General features: G+C 40.6%; 1 protein-coding gene across 1 annotated transcript in view; it reads left to right on the top strand.

Annotated features, from left to right (window-relative positions):
- The window catches only part of CFAP54 (cilia and flagella associated protein 54), a 311,984-nt gene that overhangs the window by 191,995 nt on the left and 94,555 nt on the right, over positions 1-25,434 (top strand). The window contains exons 38-42 of the mRNA XM_063446144.1: positions 13,630-13,853; positions 14,167-14,302; positions 16,411-16,519; positions 17,515-17,667; positions 21,620-21,820. Coding sequence (XP_063302214.1) covers positions 13,630-13,853; positions 14,167-14,302; positions 16,411-16,519; positions 17,515-17,667; positions 21,620-21,820 — 823 coding nt within the window. The remainder of the gene's footprint in view (positions 1-13,629; positions 13,854-14,166; positions 14,303-16,410; positions 16,520-17,514; positions 17,668-21,619; positions 21,821-25,434) is intronic.

The raw sequence follows: 25,434 nt of genomic DNA, 5'->3' as shown, positions 1-25,434 counted from the left end.
GCCAGGAGCCAGAATCACAGGAAACCAGGAACCAGGAAAACAGGAGACAAGAGACAATGCTCTCGCAAGGAAAGAGGGGAGAAACCAAACTATATAGGTGCTAAACAAGGGCCAGGTGAAGTGCTTAACGAAAAGAAATGAGAAACAGTGCCAAACAGAAACAGTGGTGAGTGTGAGTACTGCACGAGGGCATATTAACTAAGGAGTGTCGTGACAGTAGCATGACATGCATTCACGCCTGGCTGACCTTCTAATTCCTAAGGCAGATTTTTGGGGGGCATGTTTGTCCCTTTTTGTGATTCTGGTTACATGATTCGTGTCAGTGGCCCACCATTTTACCCTGCCCACCGAAATCCTGCTTCAACGGACACTGATGTTAGGGGGTATGGATTTACTTGAAAGATGCAAGCGAGAGATTAGCACAGGGTATGTGTTTTCTGACAGCTATTAGCTATATCCTGTGAGTTTCTCTCCAGCACCACCTCCACCAGATACATGACGCTTGGAAAGTATGGCTGTTTCAGTGTTTTCGGTCGATACAATTCTATAATTAGGCCCATCATAACTGTCAGCACCAGGCACAGTGGGCTCTTAATCTGGCCTTAATGATGGCCGCTGGTGGAATCTATACAAGTGTTTGTGTGAACTGTCTTCAATAAAAGTTTTTGTATTCAGCTTATTGTCTTCAATGTACATTTCCAAGTCTAATAAGTGGACCCTGGTTTTGCTGAAATCTGAGCATAACTTGATTCCTTTGTTATTGTTGTTTAAAAAGGATAAACATTTGTTAAGATCACTGTCTGAACCTTTCCAAGTAAAAATAGGTTGTCTATATATCTTCAGTAAAAAAATTGATTTCCTTTCTATTTAGGATTGCACCAAATAAAATACTCTTCCCAGCATACCATTAAAATGGCAGATGTAGCATTTTTTTTTTTTAAAGTGAATTTTATACACCCTCTCCCTTCTTACCTTTCGCCACAGAGGGGGGATATTACAAGCACTGCTGGTCCAGGGTGTGCAAACGTTTGCAAGATTCGGCACTGTGCTATGTCGGAGCATAGCCATTGTGACCTCTACAACGCTGCAAACTCGTGAGAGGAACATTCAGCACTCGGCATAGATGCTGGCTAGAGACCCGGGTGTTCCGTCCCTCTCCTATTTGCATTTAAGTGCCTTTGGGCTGGTGAGGGAGATCTTTGATCTCCCCACAGACATGTGATGGCTCACAGTACGGCTGGTGCTTGGATTGTGCTGGCCCTGCCTGTCGGCCTCTGTCCATGGCGGCACACCAGGCATTTGCCCGGTTGTCCAATGGCAAGTCTGGGTCTGCACTTGCCTTTCTTTCAGGATTATCCACAATCAGTTGCTTGGATGCCTTCAGGACCAGCACTAGATCAGTCTGTCCCAATCTTTCCCTTCATACATCATGATATCATATCCTGGCGGCAAACAAAATGGATGAAGAGAAAGCTCTGTGTATTGAACATAGTAGACTAGCCTGCTGCCAATTCTTGCATCTCCCTATTGCTGACCACACTTAGCAGAAACTGACCAGCCCCAAATTACATTGGCCCACTGAATAATTTCCAAGTGACCCGGTTCGGCCCTGCCTCTAGAGTTCAAGTTTCTCATGTGCTCTGGTCTTTTCCAGAGGCTTTCTCACCCAGGCCAGCCCCAATAGGAAACCAATTATTCATGCTCTCGCATGCTTCCTTGTTTCCTGACAGGAGGCTTTTTCAGTTGGCCCATATTTGTGAAACTGTTTAAAGGTAAAATCTCTTTTAATGCATTAAAAATTAAGCATAAGAGTTACACATTCATTTTTTAAATCTAAAATAGTGCTGAAGAAAGTCTTCTATAATCCTGTCTCATGCAGTGTACGCTATGCCTCACCAACAGAACAATGTTATACCAGCAGTCTCCAGTTCAGTAATACAACTCATGTAAGCCTTCTCAAAAGATAGTTTAAACTCCTTTCACATCATGTCCAGTCGTGAGTCTTCTCAGCATTATGTATATGAAATGCATCTAAAATAGAGGCTTCTAAAAAAAGTTTAATTTTAACATCTTAGTCATCAATACAAATTAAAGGGACTTGATAGTCACCCAGACCACTTCAGCTACTTGAAGTCGTCCAAATGCAGTTTCCCTGTTCCACTTAGTACTTTTAGAGAAACTGCAATAATTACCTTGTAGGACTAAGGTTTCCTGGATGTTAATGGACTCTAGGTTGGCTAAACAACGTTGGACGTCCTCATGCTCTGCATCAGCGTCAGTGAAATCACCATAGAAAAGCAACCATATAGATGTCGGGGAGAAGGGAGGTGCCTACCAGTCTAGAATCACTTTAACAGTCAAAATGGTTGGGTCAGTGGTCATGACACCAAAAATCAGCATTACATTACGCTGATTTACCTTGCCTGCAGCTCCTCCCGTTCCCCAGTGTAAATCTCGCTGCCCTTAGTGCCGCGTGGAGCATTGCCATGGTAACCCAATCTCGCGAGATTTAGACATGGAGCTGCAGGAGCTGCTGGCAAGGTAAATCAGCGCTTGCTGCCGGCCCTCCCAGGACCACTGGGCTTGTAATGAGCCTGACGGTCCTAGGAGGTATTATCAGCAATATCGGTATCTATATTGGCCAATACCGATATATTGGCCAATACCGATATTGCAGTAAATATCGAATATCGGACGATAATATCGGTAAAACCGATAATCGGTCGATCCCTAATTCAAGTGTAAGAAAAGTATAATCTAATACTTCACAAGCACAGGAATGTTAGCCTCACATAACTATAAACTTGCTTCCATAACTCCTGTTTTTTGTTTTTTTTAAGACATATTTATACCAGTTAATTGTGACTGTTAGTGGTGATGTCTGGATTTTGACTCCATTTTTTAATATTAATCTAATAAATTGAAGTTTAATGTTGTTGTTCTTGTGTCTATAGTCAGTCCCTGCAGGCATTTTGCTGTAAACACTGCCATTTCAGAGAAAAGGTAGTGTTAACATGGATGCCTAGGGACACCTCCAGTGGCAGTCACTCAGACGGCAACTAGAGGTGCTTCCTGGGTCTATGCTCTGCATAGAGGGGCAGAACTTCCCCCATAAACTTGCTTTGATTCAGTACATTTCTCTTAGTAGATGCTGATTGGCTAGGATGTCCTTTATTCCAGTGCTGCTCAGATCCATTGGCCCTGCCCCCACTCGGCTTCCTTGGCTGAGATAATCAGAATTTCCTATAGGATAGTTTTGGATTTGCTGAGATCATCAATTCTGATTATGCCAAAGAGACGGGTCGGCGCAGGGCCAATGTACCTGCTTGGCACTGGAATAAAGGTCATGTAAAGATGCCGATTGCCTCAGTCCCCTTTCTCCCTGGCTCCTGTGGGAAAGCATTCGATTGGCTAAGATCATCAATTCAGATAATGTCAGCCAAAGAAGCCGATCGGAAGCAGGGCCAGCACTGGCAGACCAGTGCGACACTGGAATAATAGTGAGATTTACTTTATTTAATGGGGGCGAGGGCTAAAATGAGTTTTTAACACTATATGGTCAGCTATACACGTTTGTGATTCTGACCCTATAGTGTTTCTTTAACAAAGCAGATTTAGTGTATAGATCATTCCTTTAAAATCATTTAGTATTTAAATCACGTTTGTTTCTGTTCATGCAGTACTAGCCACACCTTCCCTGGCTGTAACATACACAGCCTGTATATGATTTCATTTTTATTTAGATGTTAACTCGTTTTAAACGGTTTTATCTCCTGCTCTTTATGTTGAATTTTAATCACACAAAGAAGGCTCCTGGCAGGGTCTAGAAGGCTATTAACAGATCAGGAGATAAAAATGTCTAAATTAAACAGAATTTGCAATAAATAAAGTATAAACATTGGATCTCACTTTACAGTGTTTAGGCAGACTGTGTAAATTGTGCAGGGAGATATGACTAAGTCACATTTAACAAGGTAATATAACTCCTAAATGGTAGAGAACTGAACAGTGAGACTGCAGGGACATGATCTATACATCAAAACTGCCTTATTAAGCTAAAGTTGTTTTGTTGCCTATAGTGTCCATTTAAACCTCTCAGATGGGAATTTCTGTTGACTATGGAGGATTCAGTTTGTGTTAGATATAAATCCAATATGAGACAACCGTTGCTTTTAAGCAGAACATGAAACAAAGAAAGAAATAATGAAAAGCAATGAATTGTAAATGTTTACCCAGACTCTGCCTATATGCTGCAGTACAGACACACATGGAACCAATATACACAGTTAGTGTTTCCCTGCTGATCCCTTACTGGTATGGAACCCCCTGCTGTCCACTTCCTGCTCTCCTCTCTGACTCTGAATCCTTTGATGCTTAGAGGCTTCTCAGAGAGAGAGAGAGAGAGAGAAGCTGCAGCATGGCTTCCTACTCTGGGAGGGAAGGGCTGAGCCAGGGACACCTACCTTCCCCTGCCCTATGCTAAAAAGACACTCCATTACAGATAACAGGGCTTGGGAGGGGATGATATGCCTGTGTTTACATGTGTTTGCTGTTCTCTGTGTTAGAGGTGTACCTAGCATAGTTAGCACTGTGGATGAATTTGACTGTTGCCACCCCACTCAAACATTTAAAAAAAAAAAAAAAATGTAAAGGTGACTCACCATGCACCTTAGCTACTAAGGCCTATTGTATTGGTTAGTGGCAGGGGGACTATGGGTTCACTAAATGTATTGTTGGTAAAACAGAAATAAAAAAAACTTCCACTAGTTTCCACTGTCCCCTAAGCCTACTCCAACTGCTTTGAATAACATTTCACATTTTACAATATCCTAACACAGAATATTGTATGATAAGGCAGTGCAGTATTGATGCAGCCCATCAGACACCGCTAAAATGCTGGTAACCCCGTTCTATGCTCCCTGATTTAAGTGGTGCATCTGTGTGAATGTTTTGGAGTATTGCAAGTGTCTGTGATTCTGAATGCATTTCTGACCTTCCTGATCTTCACATCATCCCACACTACAGTATAGCTTTAACATCCCCCCATCTTGTATATTCCCGCCCCCCTTTTCTCTGTCCTCAATTTATGTCTCACTTCTGTCTCTCGTCTAGCATGATCTATGTCTCTCTTTTTCATCCTATATCCAAGTTGTGTCAACCTGACGTGTCTCCCCCACACTTGTATTCCCCCTACTCCCCATTTATGTCTTACTACCAGGTATGATTCTGCCTCATGCTCCAAAATATTTGTCCTTCTTTCCCTAAGAGCCTCTGTCTATCATGTGTGTGTCCAACCCTCCTCTCTTCCTATGTCCCTCATGTCACTCCAATCCTTTCCACAGTTATTCACCCCCCGTTCTTTTCCACTTCTGTGTGTCTACTTGAAAATCTGTATTGGACTATAATTATTTTGTTTTGTGACTTGGTTTGTTCTTAGCATACTTCCCTTATCACAATGTATTGAAATACTACAAACTCTTAAATGTACTGAATTTACCAACCTGTTACCATTGATTGTGTTGTACATTGCTTTGGGTGTCTAACAGTAGCCCTTTTCTCGGGATCTTGCAGCTTTGGTAAGAATGACTGTTCTGGCATTACTGGTGGCTTCTGTATGATTGGCGGTTTCTGCATGACTGATGGTTTCTGCACAACTGATGGTATCTGAATTAGCAACTGCTCCTGCCCAATTGACTGTTTCTCCATGGCTGATGGTTTATATTTTACTGATGACTTCTGCGTAGTTGACATTTTTTGATTTTCTGGTGTTTTCATGATGACTAGTGGTGTGGCTGGTATTCTTTTTATGGCTGACAATTTCTGAATAACTAATTGTTTCTGAACAGCTGGGGACTTTTGCTCTTCTAACTGGTTCTGCATGGCTGGGGTCTTCCGCATGACTGTCATCTTTGGTATAAATGAGTCCTCCTGCATGAATGACACCTTCTGTTTGACATGTGCCTTCTGCATGTCTGGAGTCTTTGACATGACTGGGCCTTTCGACATGACTGCTGTCGTCTGTATATTTGTTTTCTCCATGACTCGTGACTTTGGCATACTAGTAATTTCTCTGGCATGTCTGTTTCTTTCTTCATGACTGATGTCTTTTGCATGACCGGTATCTTTGAGGTGACTTGTACCTTTTTCATGGTTTGTGTGTTTAACATAACTGGCACCTTTTTCAAGACTGGTATCTTTGTGTTGACTGGAGCCTTTGGCATGACTGGTGATTTGTCCATGATTGATCCTTCAGTCATGGCAGGCTCCTTTTGAATGACAGAAGCCTTCTGTATGATCACCGCATTCTGCATTTTTGATGTCTTTGGCAAGATAGACACATTTAGCTTTTTCATGACTGGTATCTTTGAGATCCCTGACCCTTTCCGTATGACTGGCACCTTCCACGTGACTTGTGGTTTCGGCATGGCTGATGCCTTCTCCATAACTCGCACATTTTGAACAACTGGAGCCTTTGGTATGACTGGTGATATCTCCATGACGTATCGTTTCTGCATGACTGTTGCATTCTGCGAGATCGATGCCTTTGACACAATTAACTCTTTCTGCATGACTGGCACCATTTGCATAGCTAGCTCCTTTGGCATGGCTGACCTTTTGTGTATGACTGACACCTTCTGCACAACTGGAGCCTTCAGCATGGTTGGTGAGTTCTGCATGATTGTTCCATAATGTATGGCTGACATCTTTGGCATAACTGGCACCTTCTGCTTAACTGGCACCTTCAGCATGGCTGGTGACAGTGGCACTGTTGGTTCCTGTGCCTGACTACATTTGCTCAAGGTCTGCTTCTACCTAACTAAATATTCTAAACAACTGACTGCTTCTACCTAACTAAATATCATTAACAACTGGCTGCTTCTACCTAACTAAATATCACTAACAACTGACTACTTGAACTACACTGACTGCTTCTACCTAACTAAATATTCTAAACAACTGACTACTTGGACTACACTAACTGCTACTGCTCCACTGACTGCTTGTTCAGCACTAACTATTTGTACAGCACTCACTACTTATACGCTCAGTGAACAATCAGTATTATGTCATAGCCCATAAGTGGGTAATATCCCATTTCAAAGCATCCTCCTGATTGGTAGTTGCACAGGGCAGATCAACCAATGAGAGATCAGTGTGGGCTCAGCTGCTAATTAGACTCTACCCACACCCAATCACCACCATTTGCAGCTATATTCAGTTTTGTTAGAGGAAAATAATCTGTGTCCAATTTATTTTAAACTGATTTATTTAAAGACTTATGTCACTTCCTTAGCCAACTAAACATTGTGATAAAATTTATATTTTCTTTTTTTCCCCATACTCTAAACACAGTACAGAGTGCTCACAGAGGGTTAAGGTCAGGGTAGGTGTATGGTTAGAGTTAGTTTAGCCATAGGGTTAATATTAAGTTGTTGTAGGTGTTAGGGTTGTATAGGGGTAGTGTAAACTACGGAAAATTAGTTTAAATTGTAGACATGAGGCATTTATCAATCAGGACTGATACATGAATCTATTTTGAGTTCTCTTTCTTTACTTGCAAAACTGTGAACTTATATTTTTCATTTTGTTCCTCCATTTTATTCATACTTAATGTTGTGTTAAGTGTACGAATAGGATATTAAAAGAAAGAAATAATATTTAATATTTCTGGTGTAGCAAACACAGAGCACACATTTTCAGAGGCATTTATCTTGATTTAATTTTAGATTTTAGTTTGGTTTAGAAGTTGGACAATTGCCTCCGTCTTTAAGTGTTTAACTGTGTGTAGTTCCAATGTGGTATTAAACAAGAAGCAGGTGGCCCTGTATTATGGTTTTCCCAAAACTAGCTAGTACCGTATTTTTCGCTCCATAAGACGCACTTTTTTTCCCCTCAAAAGTGAGGGGAAATGTCTGTGCGTCTTATGGAGCGAATATGAAGCTTCACTTACCTGTCTTGCAGCGTTGGCCGGCAGCACAGGGCGCACCGCGGTAGTGGAACTTGAATTTCATGTTCCGGTTTCCGGCGGGACTGAAAGGAAGTGCGCACAAGCTGAGTGCGCACTTCCTTTCAGTCCCGCCGGAAACCGGAACATGAAATTCAAGTTCCACTACCGCGGTGCGCCCTGTGCTGCCGGCCAACGCTACAAGACAGGTAAGTAATAATGGGACAAGGGGAGGGGGGCAGTATGGGAGAGACGAATATGGGGAGGGGGATGAAGTCTATGGGGAGGGGGGGGGGGATGAAGTCTATGGGGAGGGGGGGGGGGATGAAGTCTATGGGGAGGGGGGGGGGGGGATGAAGTCTATGGGGAGGGGGGGGGATGAAGTCGAAGTCTATGGGGAGGGGGGGGGATGAAGTCTATGGGGAGGGGGGGGGGATGAAGTCTATGGGGAGGGGGGGGGGATGAAGTCTATGGGGAGGGGGGGGGATGAAGTCTATGGGGAGGGGGGGGGGATGAAGTCTATGGGGAGGGGGGGGATGAAGTCTATGGGGAGGGGGGGGGGATGAAGTCTATGGGGAGGGGGGGGGGATGAAGTCTATGGGGAGGGGGGGGGGATGAAGTCTATGGGGAGGGGGGGGGATGAAGTCTATGGGGAGGGGGGGGGATGAAGTCTATGGGGAGGGGGGGGATGAAGTCTATGGGGAGGGGGGGGGGTGAAGTCTATGGGGAGGGGGGGGATGAAGTCTATGGGGAGGGGGGGGGATGAAGTCTATGGGGAGGGGGGGGGATGAAGTCTATGGGGAGGGGGGGGGATGAAGTCTATGGGGAGGGGGGGGGATGAAGTCTATGGGGAGGGGGGGGATGAAGTCTATGGGGAGGGGGGGGATGAAGTCTATGGGGAGGGGGGGGGATGAAGTCTATGGGGAGGGGGGGACACTATGGGACAGGGGAGAAAAAAATATTCTGTACAAACTGTCCCATAGTAAGAAACACTATGGGACAGTTTGTTCAGAATATTTTTTTTCTGGGTTTCTTCCTCTAAAAACTAGGTGCGTCTTATGGTGAGGTGCGTCTTATGGAGCGAAAAATACGGTAGTTAGTCCTCCCAAAACTACTCTAGCACTTACTAATTGGAGTGTATCTTATTTTATCTCTATATGTTCTTAGTTGGTTATTAAAACCTCTGAAAAATCCAAAATGAAACAAAATATGTAGAATTAAACATTATGACTGTGATATAGATTCTTTTAAGCAAACAAATAAGTTTGAATGACTATCTGTTCCTGTCCAAATTAGAGATGATTAAATTGTGTATACGCAGAAGTAAATTCACACTGACACACGGAGTTCAGGTTAAAAGAACTTCGAGAAAATTTAATGGCATCTGAATAAAAAGCGGGCTCGCAGACCCTTATAAAAGCAATATTACATCATCATAGAATATCAAGATAACAACAAATAAGCATTATTAATTGGATTAGGTGTTAAGTGGTTAAGTCAATACCCTCCCATCAATATTATTAATTGGTCTAGGTGTTAAGTGGCTAGTTGGGCATCCTCCCATCATGGGATGTCGTCATCTTTGACACGGGAGTGGACATAAGATACAAGCGCCATTGTTGTTTAGCACGAGGCTCGCTCGATGGGAGGGGGGATCTGGCAGCCAGCCATTTTGAGTACTTGGCACCATTTAGCTTCAAGGTTAGTTTCTCAAGCTTTAGTGAATAGACATTTTATTAGTACAGTTCTCATGATCTAACTATGGCATACAATGTTTCATACTACAGGAACTTGACTGTTCCGGTGCTGCTCATAACCTTCTAGAAAAGCATTTCCTTCTAATATTCTAAATACTGTTAGGAAAAAGAATAATAGTCAATCAATAATAGGTAATTTAATAATTCTACAACAACTGCATTTTTCATACTCCCCCCCCCATTGTATTAATTTTTAGTTTTCAGACGTACACATTTAAAAGCAGACATGTATCACATTCATTTGTCACAGCTCATTAGTAGAGTTAGTAGATTTTCAACATTTCCATCACAAACCAGTTATTTGACAAAGCATGAAACAAGAGTTGGCATATAGCATGAAATGTAAAGTATTAAATAACATATAACAGATAACATATAAAGTGTAACAGGATCATATACAATAGCATAAAGGGGGTCAAAGGAATTCATTTGAAATCTGGAGACTACCTTTGGCAATTTTTGTTTACTACATTTCAATTGCGATTCTAAAAGACTATTCCTGCACCTGAGCTGGGACTAAGTATCTTGTATGAGTAAGCAAAGTCTTTTAATCCTGTTGCAATTGCAATTTTTGCAGATACCGTCAGCAGGGCCGCCATCAGAAATTGTGGGGCCCCTAACACAGCTCAAGGTCTGGGCCCCCGTGTGCCCGCCTCTAAGCCCCGCCTCCAAATCCCGCCCACAGGAATACACACACAGACACAAACGGACACAGACACACACACAGAAAGACACACATACTAACAGACACAAATGCTGAAACAGACATACACACATATAGACATACACAGATACAGATACACACACACACACACACACACTGACACTACAGACACACACACTGTTGTACATACATACATACTGACACACACATACATACAGACATACATACAAACTGACATACAGACATACATACACATAAATACATACTGACATACATACATAATGGCATACATACACATACATACTGATATACATACATACAGACATACACACACACACACACACAGATATATACATACACACACACACAGACATACTCACACACAGACATACATACTTATAGATATATACATACATACACACATACATACTGACATACACACACAGACAGACATACATACTGACATACACACACATATACATACAGATAGACACATACATGCATACTGACATACATACATACATACTTGCAGACACACACAGACATACATACTGAAAAACAGACATACATAATTACAAACAGACATACATACTGACATACACAGATACATACACACACACACACACACACACACACAGACATACACATACACAGACATACACACACTCACAGACATACATACTGACATACACACACAAAGACATACATACTGACATACACACACAGGCATACACACAGACATACATACTGACATACATACAGACATACTGACATACACACAGACATACATACTGACATACACACATACTTGCAGACACACACACACCTCATTTATCAGCCACCCTCCTCTTACCTTTAAGTTGCTGGGGATGATGGGAGTGGATGCCTCTGGTGTCCATGTCCTGTCCTCTCCTCCGCTCTCCCTCTCCCCCCGCGCAGAGTAAGCTGGGAGGAAGTGACCGGCCGTCACTTCCTCCCAGCAGCACTTGCGGTGTAGCCGCAATTTTTTTTTAAAGGGGCCCGGTCGCGCAATTACCCGGCCGCAGCGCTGACCGTGCCCCTGAAAATATAGGGCCCATCGGGTGGCTCTAAATGCTTGGGCCACCTGATGGGCCCCGGTGCAGATGCACCTGCGGCAGTTTGCCGCTCCACGTGGGGCATGGGCTGCCGGGCCCCCCAGGCCCGCCGGGCCCGTGACAACCATTATGGTTGGCACCCCCTGATGACTGGAAGATCTGCCAATCTTATCAAAATTATTTGTCAATGTAGATGTTTTCTTTTATTGATTCAATGAAATAGTTTAATGCAACAAATATTGTGACCATATATGCCAAACAACATCAAGAAACTTTAACGCAGTATTACATTCTTAGCACTGAGACTGTTAATATCCCCTGACTATCACCAATTATGCAGCTAGTCAGTTCTGTGCCATGGCGCACCACTTCATAAGTGGAAGGGTAAAACAGATCAAATCAAAATAAAAACAATCTAAATTAAATCAAATGCAAGAAGGATACCATAAATTAAGAATAAGAGTATCTTCTATACAATACAAGTGATATGTAGTGGTTATATCAACACACATATTAGAAAGATAAGAGTGTGAAATAGGGAGTAAGTATTTAACGGCCTTCCCCACTAGGGCATTTTGTTATAGTACATCACATATCCTTCATTAGGTGATATCGTTGCAATGGAATACACCAGCTGCTCCATATGATCACCTCAAACCCAGCTAGGTACGGGGAGGTCGACAGCATTAGTGGGTAAAGGCACAGGAAAGAGGCGCAGAAAATGAACAGAGAGGCAGAGGGTGTGAGGACAGAGCAGGATAGACAAGGGGGGAGGGGGAGAGGAGAGCAGGAAAGCAACATTTGTGGAGTGCAAAGAGATACAACGTGGGCAATATAGGTGACAAGAAAAGTACAGATCCTGAAGGTCCACAACGCCACTATCTACGTGACTGCCGCCGGCCCCAGCACACGCCATTAAGCAATCACTTCATATCTCCTCGAATTGACCAAGTTTATCTACCAGTCTAAAATACATCACCTCATATGTCCTAGTGACCAAGAGGGTTGCACTGCTTTCCAAGTCTGTGCTATTGACATAACAGCAGTTATGATTATGAGCATGGCTAGTGCCCTACCCGGGCCACATATCTGGGGTTCAAACATATTCAGCAGGGACGTTTCAGGAAGTAGTGAGAGGGCAAATCCAGTTTTTCTATGAATAAGGTCTTACAGAACTCTGTGGGGAGTAGGTAGTCCCAATATATATGGAACATAGATCCCGACTCCCCCCCCACCGCCCCCCCAATCCCTTCACACCACCAGCACCTCCACTCTGCATCTGGGTATATCAATGCCAGTCTCAGCGGAACAAGGTACCATCTTATGAGGACGAAAAAAGAAAACCAAAAAGGGTACTGAGTGGACTAAATAGATACAGGCTGCAAATAACCAAACACCAAATAGGTGAATAATAAAAATATTATACAACCTGAAAAAAACAATACAACGTATTCAGTAAAAAAAAAAAAAGTATATGGTGTAGTATGTAAGGGTTAGATATCAGGGTGAGGGTGGTAGAGAACTCACTAGATCGATGTATATTTAGGCATTTCTCCCATAAATAGGGTCAGGAAAATAGATGGATTATCTTCAAGCACGGTCTTCTTAATGGCTCAGAGTAACAGAGAGAAGAAAAAATATAGTGCAGATGGTATTAAAATGTAACACATTTATTGTTACCTATTTGGTGTTTGGTTATTTGCAGCCTGTACACCTATTTGGTGTTTGGTTATTTGCAGCCTGTATCTATTTAGTCCACTCAGTACCCTTTTTGGTTTTCTTTTTTTTTCATCTTTATTATTTCAAGTGTCTTGATAGGGAACACTTTTTCCTTAAGGGGGGAATTTGTATTTTGGGAGCATATAGTGAACCATTCTTGTACATCTTATGAGTACTTTGTCAGTTGTCTCCCAGTGTGCCAGACATCTTGAAACTCAACCCATGTCCCTAACCACCGAGAGCCATATTACAAGAAAAAAAGTATGCTGTAATAAGTCAAGCCAAGTTTGATGATCTCAGCCAAAATTAAGAACACACTGATAAGACTTAAAAATAAACAAGATTTGCTTTTGCAAGTAATATATAAGAAAGAACAAAAAAGTTAGCTAATTTGTACTAATACAAGGCTGTTGAAATGTTAATTAGAACTGTATCTTATTCCAATCCCTCTATTTTAATTTTTGTTAGGTTCTCGATACCGAAGAATCGTTTAGTGTTCCGAGCGCTATGGGTGGTATTGCAGATGAGGAAGGTGGATCAAACCTGACTTTTGAAAATCCCTTTGATGATGTCAGTGTGGTGGACTTGAGATGCATATGTCAAATAGTCCTCAAAGCTCTTGAAATTTTATATCACGTGCAAAAATGGGAAGCGCTGATTCATATCGCAATCCAGTTCAATCTACTGACTCAGTAAGAACTTTTATTTATTGCAGTTACAAAGTATAATTAAATTAGTGCTAACAGATGTATTCACCCTGGTCATTAATCTTAAAGTAATTCCATATATTGTTACATTAGGTTTTTTACAGGTAGGTACTTGTGCACAATAAGTTCTTAGCAGCTATGGGGGTGACAAATACTCGCCATGGATATGGGTCTTCTGATATTAATGGCAATTATCAGGAAATTGTTGATGAACTTTTAGTAGTGATACAAGGTTGGAAGAGCATTAGAAACTCCATTGTACAGAGTAGATGCACATCTCAATGTTTTCTTGTTTCAGTGAAAGATATACAGAGCAAGTAACTCCATTACTGGTTCATGCACAAAGGATGGTGGCTGCTAGGATACACAATTCACTTGGATCTGAAGCAACTGCACTTACTCTCAATACCTATGTACCTGAGCACAAAGGGAAGGTTAGTCTTCTTAATACATTACTAAACCTAATTAAGCTTTTTCAGTTGTGCCTAGATAATGACCTGCTTCTCTTTACAGTCATTATAACACAATCAACATGAAGCCCTGTAGAAGACTTGGATATATCTGTTATATTCCTGATTGCAATTTTGTTATACTAGCATATGTAGATGTCTATCAATGTGCGCTATAGTTAAATTCTAATCTTGGTTGAAAAAATTCTAAAGTTCATCAAGTACAACCTTGAAACACATCATTTCATGCTCTCAACTACACACATTTTAGTAGCCTGCTAGTAAGATTACATATGGAGGATCAGAGAACAGCATACTTAAAGTATTATAGTGTTAGGAATACAAATCTGTATTCCTAACACTATAGTGCCCTATGGTAACCCCCACCCCTCACGGCCCCGCTAGCATCCAGGAAGTGCCTGCAGAGTCCACTAGCATCCAGGAAGTGCCTGTAGTGGCTGTTTGATTGACAGCCAATAGAGGCAGTCTTAGTCCCGCAAGGTAATTATTGCAGTTTCTCAAAAACTGCAATGATTTACATTGCAGGACTAAGTGGGACATGGACACTGCACCTAGACCATTTCAATTAGATAAATTGGTTGGGGTGACTATAGTGTCTCTTTAAATAGTTACATAGAAGAAATATGGGAACTTATTTGGTAGATAAAATGTCTGAAAGTTTTGTTACAAGACCTGATCAAACATTGCATAAGCCTGTCACAGTGTCAATACACTCCATTTTGGCTGGTTGTAGTCTATTCTAACCTACTGAACATTCATCTTCTAAATTACTCTGCAGTTCACGGTTTTAATAAGACCTTGTGATAGGGCCTCTGTAATATTGTGTAATAATATATAGTACAGGCTGCACTCATCTGAACACGCATATATTATTATAGTGCTGATGGGACAAAGTGTACAGCTACAAAATACAGAGCACTCAATGCAGAAACTAAATTTAAAACCAACAAAGCTTTTGAAAACAATGACTTGGGTAAAGCACTTGAAAAGGACTGTTTATATTTGTTGTTATTTTGCCAAAACCACCATTTGGTACCCAGTCAGACTTCCCAAGGCCACTTCAGTGATATCTCTCTCGAAATGGGGCTCTCTACTTTGTCTCAACTTATAAAGCATGTGAAAATCAATATGGGCTGTATTGTGTATTACAGCATATTATCCACAACATGTTTTTGGCTCTGGAGCAGTATCATGTTACTATAGGCTATTTACAATAACTTTTTTCTTAACTTTTTGCTCTTCAGATATTAAATATTTTTTATTTTATCTACTATACACAGCACCTGTTTTAGACTGAGGTATGAGCAACATATACATACGCTGTTTATCCCACTGTGTCATGGCAGTCACAAGTGTAAGCTTTATTTGTGGACGAAGCACCATTATAGCATCACCAATGATAATAGTTTTGAGGTCATCATTATCAAAGTGAATCTTCTTGAGGTGACTGTTTACAGCTTGATCAGTTTTTTCGACAGTATTCTGTCACTCTGCTCACATTCTGTAACAATTGCTATTATATGCGTGTATGTATTTAGATACAACAGCTTTGATATCTAGATATAAGACAGTTACTCATCAATCAAAATTCTGTTTCCCCTCTCCAAGACGTTCGTAACAATAAGTAACTAAGAATTCCTTAGCTGTCTGTCTATTTACATTATTTGTCTTTAGATGAGATATAAAGTTTTTTTATTATTTGTAAACCACAGTTTTGTATGTCCTTTTTCCCCAAATAGTATATTTTATGTTACATGATAGAATATGGACCGAGCATTAAGACCATAAAGTCATTGTTAATTTGGTTTATAAAAAGGAATCACCTATTTAACAATTCAAGTGAATCACATGCTGAACATAATAATTGCATCTGATCAGCACATCACAGTGTGCTTTGTTCAATACAATGCGAATATCAGCCTCTCTCTCCTTGCAGCAGATATCTGTAGAGCTCTGTTATTATGTTGGCATTTCAGGCAGATAAGCAAAGAATAAGTTACTAAAAAGACTTTTTTATTTTTTATTTTTTTTAATAACACAAGAATGCTAATTTTCCATCTCCTCTTCTTTAGATCCATTGCAGGAATTACATTGGAAAACATCCTGATGTCGCTAACATTTCAAATAAAGACAGGACTCCAAGAGCAGATAAAGATGAAAAGCGACACATTGGTAATTCCGGTCAGATACCCTTTTTGATCTATTTACTTACAGTACATTTTTATTCAAGCAAATAAACTGCGCACTGATAGACGTGGTCTACCTCGTAGCCAAGTATTTGGAGAAACGAACACTTGCACCTTGACTAAAATTTTTACATCATTCATGTCTGTTTTGCATCAAATGTGACATGTGTTCGAGCTTATTAGGTATTTGGGAGAGAGAATAACTTCTGTTTAGGCAGGGCACATTAATCACGGGCAAATAAACATGATGTATTAATGCCAGCTTAAAAACAGACACCCTTTTTACCCCACACACTGCCTTTGTTTATTCTAATTAACCATATTACTCTGTGAATGCCAACTGTATTTGTAATTATGTCTGACATTCCTAATAAAAATGTATCTTCGTAAATAAATAAAAAGACACCTTTACTAGACTAGCATCTAACCCCTACACTGGCAACATCGTGTGGACACGGGTTTGGCCACAGTTGGTATTTCCACACTGTAAATGCTTTACTGGCGTGACATGTACATACTGCTTGTTGCAAATCCATATGGATCAGGAGTGTTTGGAATGCATTATAAACCATAAAAAAAAATAATCATATAGTTTTTTTTTAACCAAGCCTATACATTGCCTTGAAGGAAAAATGTTATAATTTATGTAGCGTATACTAAAATATGTGACTACGCAAGTGTTTTTTTATATTCTTTATTTATGAGAGCCAGACAGGAAGAGACAGTATGTACAAAAGACATGAGAGTGAAAACTTAATGATAAAGTTAGCTTGTCTTAGCTAGTGTAATTATCCTACACATCAATTTGAAAACTATATGCCACCTATCACAACCATTAAAAATGTAATATGACGTTCTTTAAGATTACTCATCCGTTACCTTTTGTGGATGTAAACCAATATGTAGGACAAGTGACACAAGCCGTATAGATACCATAATTCTGGGATTAATACTGATGTCAACCATAAGTCTCTTTTGTTATGATTTCAGATGATGGGCAGGTTAAAGAATTGGCGTCTGTACCTATTGACGTGATGGATACTTTCACTTGCTTCAGGGAGAGTCTTCAGAAATCAAAATACCCAGGCAGAGCACTCCGACACAGCAGGAAATTACTTAGTTTATTTATTGCACATGGTCAAGGTACAACGAACACCCTTTTTTGTTTTTGTTTTTTTTGCTGAAATTTAAAGTAACATTACAGGAAATGCAAGCAACAAGAAACATCCAGCAATTCGTCATCATTGGCAACAAACAAAGTTTTATTAATAGTGTGATATTTCCTAATTTTCACATTTCCTTCTACCTTTCTCCTTCCTGTGCATTTCCTCTGTCTGTATTCTTGGATCCCCACTAATAAAGTTGGACAAATGGATATCACATTGGTCTCCCAACCACTGCTCAAGTAAACTGTAACTTTTGTTTACACCCCTACCAAGCCAATATACTTGCCACATTAGGAAAACAACAGAGCATGCAGTACTTGAACCTCTAGTAGATATAACAGATATACAGGATAAGAGGCATTTTACTGGTCCTACAGTGGCCTGACTTAACTTAGTAACAGAGAATATAAGAGAATAGTCATGGTACAAGCTGTGTTTAAGGTCAGAAGAGGTATAGAACAATGACTAGAGAGAGCCAGAAACCAGAAAGCGGAAACGCAAGTCCAAATTCCAAAGGATCACTATGGAAACGCTATTGGGGACTCAAGAGACAGTAACAGGGCACTGGCGTCCTGTGTAAATGGGATTTAAATAGCTATCGTGAAATTTATGCAGTTTGCATCATTTCTGCACACACAGTATGTGTGTTAGTGTCAATAAATAAGGAATGGACTTGGAGCCAGTGTCATTAAAATGACGCAGTAAGGCAGCATTAAGCTTCAAAATGGTCGCCGGATTGATGCAGGAACATTAGAAAAACGTAGGAATGGGCAGATACCATGACATCACTAAATTTTCATTGCTGTCTCTAATAATAACTTTTTCTTACCACTATCTTTTTTTTTTTTTTTCATTATCCTTGACCACAGCATATAGGAATATATCAATGTGTGTTTTCAATAATTTGCCACTGACAAGTATTCTGGGGAGAAAACCCTTTGCAGAAAATGATCAATCTGCCTAATTCCACAGTTCATATTTGTAAACAATCCATTTCTAAATGCAAATTTTGCAAACGAGCCTTTAGTTCCCACTTTAACAGTGATAGTGAACATGAAGTTAATCACACAGTCATAAAAGGAAGTGTAGCGTTGTGCTAAGGGGGTAGAGGAATGCCATATTTTTGGAAGTGCTTTTTCTTTTACTATCTAGAATGTATCTCCCAAACCTAATATACTTTCATTCTGCACCTTCCATGGGGAAGCATTACATATTTATTTTGCTCCCACTGATGTGCTGTCATATAATTAGTCTAGATACTAATTGTCGTAACTATTGCCAGTTTTGAAAATCATAGTGTGTTTCATGTTATTTGCATATTCCATATTAATTTTTATTTGGGAGGTTTAGAAATGCCTAAATATTAATGGTCCTTATATAAAATAGCACTGAGGAAATTTACAATGTGCATATAATTATGGAGCCTTACTGATTTGCCTCTTACTGATGCAAGAAGCTCTGGATTTTAGAAAAGGCCAGGAATGTGGAATACACAGACAATGTAAGGAAAGCAAACTAGAATTTACAGTCATACAATAGTAGTGAATTGTAAACCAGAGTGAAAAATTTAGACTTAAATAGCAAAGATGGGATGATAGCTGAGTTTCTGCCTAAATCGTACAACTGTGTTTTCAATTCACCGCAAGTCTGTATTTAGTGAATTCAAATCATTATATTGTTACATAATGTGACTATATAGCAGCCCGGCTGGCTCTAATAGTAAGACGTCTTGGAGGAAAAAACTAGGAGCATTCCTAAATGTTAAAGGGACACTATAGTCACTAAAACAACTTTAGATTATTGAAGCAGTTTAGGTGTATAGATCATGCTCCTGCAGTCTCACTGCTCAATTCTCTGCCACTTAGGAGTTAAATTACTTTGTTTATGCAGCCCTAGTCACACCTCCCTGCATGTGACTTACACAGCCTTTCCAAACACTTCCTGTAAAGAGTCATCTCATTTTTATACTTCCTTTATTGCAAATTCTGTTTAATTTAGAATTTCTTATCTCCTGCTCTGTTAATAACTTGCTAGACCCTGCAAGAGCCTCCTGAATGCAATTAAAGTTCAATTGACAGAGCAGGAAAAAAACACTTTTAATGTAACATCTGATTTAGAAAAAAATAAACAAACATTTTTTTTTCATGCAGGCTGTGTCAGTCACAGCCAGGGGAGTTGTGGGTAGGGCTGCATAAACAGAAACAAAAGTTATTTTAACGCCTAATTGAGCAGTGAGACTTCTGATACATGATCTATACACAAAAACTGGTGACTATAGTGTTCCTTTAAATAAAACCTCTAAAAACCACATATGTAAATTGCAGCATTTTTACATACGTTTAATTTGTGTGTAACCCAGTATCCTCACGATTGACACATTCTGGAAAAATTACAAAAGGGTTTCAGGTGAATCAAGGCACCCAACAGGCAAGGCAGCAGCAGATTACAAAAACAAAGAATATAAGACAGCTTGGGCCAAAGGGTAGAACTCCAAGATGCTTTGCCAGTTAATCTACCATTTGCCCATCCTTGCAGAGCTGTATTTTTAAGCAGTGTTGGTGCTTTTAAATGTGAGCATGAAATGAGTATGTTTATTTGAATATAGGAGAATATTTGTATGTAGCATTGCCATTTGAATGCAGTGGCGTGTTGTATGTAATTGTTTCAAGATGGATCCCCTTATTTTTTGGTTTGCTGCCTTTTCCTTTTGTTTGATTAGTATGGGCTGATTCTTTAGTTGTTTTTCACTGTTGTGTCTATGGAATTCAAATAATAAATGTAGTGTTGTTTTAATGGAGGGGTGTGTTTGTGTATAATTTTGACACTTGAATGTAGTGTCTTAGTGTGTAGTTTTGGCACTTGACTGCAGGTGTGTTTTTTTTTGTATAATGTTGGTGGTTGAATGCTGGAATGTTTAGACATGTACTCATACATTACTGTTCAGACAGATACTAACACAGATACATAATCACTGATACACACATACACACACACACTGACACATATACAAATACACATTGACACACACAGAGATACACACAGTCTCATACATATTGACACACACATTCTGTCACAGATACACATATGCACTGACACACAGACAGATACACACACATACGCACTGATGAAAACACAAGCCACAATTTACTTATTATCGCCACCCATCTGCTTCTGAACCTTTTGGGTGCAGTAGGGTGACTTCTCTGGATTCATGTGATCTGGCTGCTGGAAGTCTGGTCCAGGTTCTCTGTCTCCTCCTTTTTTTCTTTCCCTTCCTCTCTCTGGGTCCTCCTCTGCCTCCCCACTTGGCTCTTTTGTTAGCAGTATGTGTGTGGCAGTCTATCTGTATTTTTCAGTGTGTGTGTATCTGTGGCAGTATATGTGTACATAAATTCTAGCATTCAATCGCCAACGCTATACACAAATACAACCCTGCATTCAGATGCCAACACCAGTGTTGGCTTTTTAATACACAAATATACGCCCGCATTACAACACCAACTTTATACACATACACCCCCACAGTCCAACATTAACACTATAAACTCATAGTGACATTCACATACACATACTTCATACAAAAAAAAAATACAACCCTGTAAGGATGGGCACATGGTAGATTACCACCTGGAAAAGCATTATTGGAGCTGCACAACAGTTGCCCACCCTTCACAAACTTTTTGCCCACCTTTGCACTAGAGGGTGCCACTGCTCACATCAATATATAAAGCTGAGCTTTTCTAAATCACATTAAGTCTAAACATTACTGTCGTTCTAAATCAATAATGTTATTTATGTGAATTGAGTTCTATGTTTAAATAAAAGACGTAACAGCTACAAAGATTTTGTTTTTATATATTGTCAAAGTTAAGTCTTACTGAATACCTGTTATACTTGGATATTTAATGCATCGTCCTGCTTCTCGTCAGGATTCGATGCACAAGAAGGACAGACCATTCCGCGTACATCCAACGGGAAAGTGGGTTTCTCTCAAGGAACAATGCAATCCCACCAGCCTTTCCCTCCGGACCTTTCAGAAGAAGAATTTAAATCACTTTACACAATTGAAACTAAGACGATTCCACCATCACACCTTTCAACTGTGATCTCTTCTTATGACAAAACTATTGGTAATGCCTTTAATTCATTCAGTCTATGAGCTGTGTTTGTAAATGCATTAACGGGACACTCTAAGCACCAAAATCACCTCATCCTAATGATTAACTACCTGATCTTAATTAAGTGATTTTTTTTTTTTATTCTTTATTTTTCTTGTGCATAAGAAAACAAAACATAACAGATGGGCCTGTAGCGCCACGACAACTAGTACAGGCATTTCAATAGCAAACATTGTCATAGCAGAGTAATACAGCACATTTTTTATATTTATGAGAGTAAACAGGCTAGGAATACTTGAGTAGGACTATAATAGTGTAATTAGTCTACGTATGCATGCTTGTATATTAGTAATGGGATTAGTGAGTGTACAGGCTTTTGTAGATGCGTAGACACCCCTATCTACTAAATACGATTACCATTTTATGATGTTATAGAAACAAGATGGCCTCAAGCTATACAGTCATGTCTAACTACGAGAGTAATGCAAGGAGGGCCTAGTACAGTATATCATACTTGTTAAGCACGTTAATTGTTGGGAGCCAAGACTTCTAGCTAGACATGTTAATAAATACAAGTATAACTGTAAGTAAACATGTGTCACGTTCACAGTAAATGATGTGGAACACAACTGCAGATTTCTTAGGACTTTGATCTTTTATTAAGACACTTAGATGGAACTGAGACTTCAGTTCCAGAATTACAGTTACTGTTTCTTTAAATAATAAACGGTTTGTTTCATTTAGCATTGACAAGGTTCAGAATTCATTAGAGTCCGTTATTCTTGTTAACAGTTCAAATTATAAGAGATTATATACATTGGAATTATCAGTAGCAAGACTGGTGCAGCAAAACTTAAATAGTACTTGTTTTGAGGGATGCTGTAGCAGGCTTGCTGGACAACTTGATAGCAGACTTTAGTATGAAGAAATAAGACTATCTGTAGCAAGACAGGTACAGCTGAACTTGAATAATACTTGATTTGAGGAAAGCTGTAGCAGGCTTGCTGGACAACTTGATAGCAGACTTTAGTATGAAGAAATAAGATTATCTGTAGCAAGACAGGTACAGCTGAACTTGAATAATACTTGATTTGAGGAAAGCTGTATCAGGCTTGCTGGACAACTTGATAGCAGACTTTAGTATGAAGAAATAAGATTATCTGTAGCAAGACAGGTACAGCTGAACTTGAATAATACTTGATTTGAGGAAAGCTGTATCAGGCTTGCTGGACAACTTGATAGCAGACTTTAGTATGAAGAAATAAGATTATCTGTAGCAAGACAGGTACAGCTGAACTTGAATAATACTTGATTTGAGGAAAGCTGTAGCAGGCTTGCTGGACGACTTGATAGCAGACTTTAGTATGAAGAAAATAAGACTATCTGTAGCAAGACAGGTACAGCTGAACTTGAATAATACTTGATTTGAGGAAAGCTGTAACAGGCTTGCTGGAGAACTTGATAGCAGACTTTAGTAAGTTGAAATAAAGCTTTAGCATTGTTAGCTCTTAACTCAGAGACTGTAAGTTACTTAACTTCTAGAAGTAGAGGGATTGTGTCCCCAGCTCTCCTCCGAGGCGGTTGCTTCAGTGAATGGTTGCCGAGAGTGCTGGTACCTGTCTGTGATGAGGAGAGATGTTGGGGACTTGAATATTCCTCCAGTCCGGTCCAGTAGCGAGTGGTCGTCTCAGCGAGGTATGTGAGCCGGTGAGTTTGGCGCGGTACGCGTTTCAATAATCCAGCATCTATCAGCTGGTGCGGTCGCATTAAATAGCAGACCGCGGCAATGGGGGTGTGGCTAAGCTCCGTCAAACCCGGAAGCATGAGGAGACATCGGGAGGCTTAAGGCCTGACAACATGCTATTAAGTTAGTGCACCCCTGGGTGCATTATTAGTAGTACGCCGCACTGCAGTGTCATTAGACAGCGTGAGGAGAGATAGCAGAAATAATAAGCAAATTATAAAAAGAACATAATACTCAATATTTTGTGCATGGCATTTAAAGATAAAAATAGCGTCTCAGGTCGTTAAGGAGAGTCCAGCCCGGTGTCAGTCTCATAAGCTAGCTTAGCCGATTCCATCAGGTAGTAGGGTAGCTGGATCACTGGAGTTGGAAGCCGCCTTAGTCGTCTGTTTGTGGATAAGTACAGTCCCTTGGGTATGCTTGCTCAGGGGTGCTGTGGACGTGTAGTAGGGTTCCGCCTTGAGTCTCCGTGGTTTCTTAAATTGGCTTTCCCCGTGGTGAGTGCTGGCCCTCCGGAGGGCAATGGAGCTGCATAGGCGTAGTCCCTGCTGGGGAGTAGGGCAACTCGCCGCTTGTCTGGGTCTTCGGTTTGGAGGGTTGTATCGGGTCGTCCGCCTCCTCCTTCCCGCCCACTTAGCTTTGCCGGTGCTCCGTTTGGGAGCTGTGGGCCTTGGCACAGCTTCTCCTTGGGTTATTGCTGGTGGGGTTTCCTCTCCGGTGCCCCCATGGGGATAAATTTTGGCCCAAAAGGCGGCAAATAAGCGATCCAGCCTTTCTTCAAGAGAGGGCAGCGGGGCGCCGTTCAGGGGATTACTTGTGGTGTCTTCCATTATGTCCAATGCTATGTCGTCAAATAGGGACCGGGATAACCCCCCATGGTCCAAAGGGGGGGGAGATTGCATGATTTTGTTGCTTAGAAGCCAGCTGGGGTGCAAGGAGAGCGGCCGCCTCTCCCTAGCTCCCTCGTGTGTAGGCCTCAAGGCCTCGATTTGGGCAGTCAGTTGCGGGGACACTCGAGTGAGGTGTCTCCTGAATCACCAAAGCCTCCTCTGCAATATTAACGCTAGGCTGTGCTTATAGGGTCGTTAGGGTCGGGGATATACCCGGATTCACGGTAGCATGTGCAGGAGCTCTTGTGACACACGTCTGCTCCGTTCGGCAGTCAGGCTCCTTCCCCTTAATTAAGTGATTTTGAGACATAGATGTTGCCCATGCAGCGCTGCAAATGAAAACAGTGCTATTTTTGATGAAATTATACTGTTTACCTGTTGCAATCTCCACGCCACTAAAAGCTTTCCGACAGCCACTAGTCGCTTTGGACGCTAACAGATTCAGTAAATGAAAGTATGCTGATGCTAGAAGCTGGGAGTGCGTCCAGTGCTTCTGTATGAGAAGAGGAGGCTCAGTAAGTGAAACTCATGAAAACACACATTTAATTATTATCCTTTTTTTTTATTAGTGTATTTCTTTATTTGTTTATGGCACCTGTAACATTGCAGTGGACGCTGGGGAAATTTGGATTTTTTCAAGTTAAAGGAAAATGTATGCATCCATCCATTCCCTTAATCATGAGCAGCACAAAACAAATCAAAATTACTCTTTGGACTGCTTTAGACCTTCAAATTATGTATGGTTTTTTTCTGACCAAACAGGATTAAAGATGGCTGCCCCCATGTAGCAAGTGTAGATCAGGAGATGCACTAAAAAGATTGATTAACTTAGGTATATTTTTACATGCCACTTTTATTCTCAACAATAATATAAAATACAATTTTCCTTACTCAATTACTTATGGTCATTATACATCATTATGTATTTAGTGTAAGTGTCACTAAATCTATAATCCAGCATATAATATAACATTCTATAATAGAATGTGAAC

The sequence above is a fragment of the Pelobates fuscus genome, chromosome 3 (assembly GCF_036172605.1).
Source record: "Pelobates fuscus isolate aPelFus1 chromosome 3, aPelFus1.pri, whole genome shotgun sequence".
Classification (NCBI taxonomy): Eukaryota; Metazoa; Chordata; class Amphibia; order Anura; family Pelobatidae; genus Pelobates; species Pelobates fuscus.
This window is presented reverse-complemented; position numbering and strand designations above follow the sequence as displayed.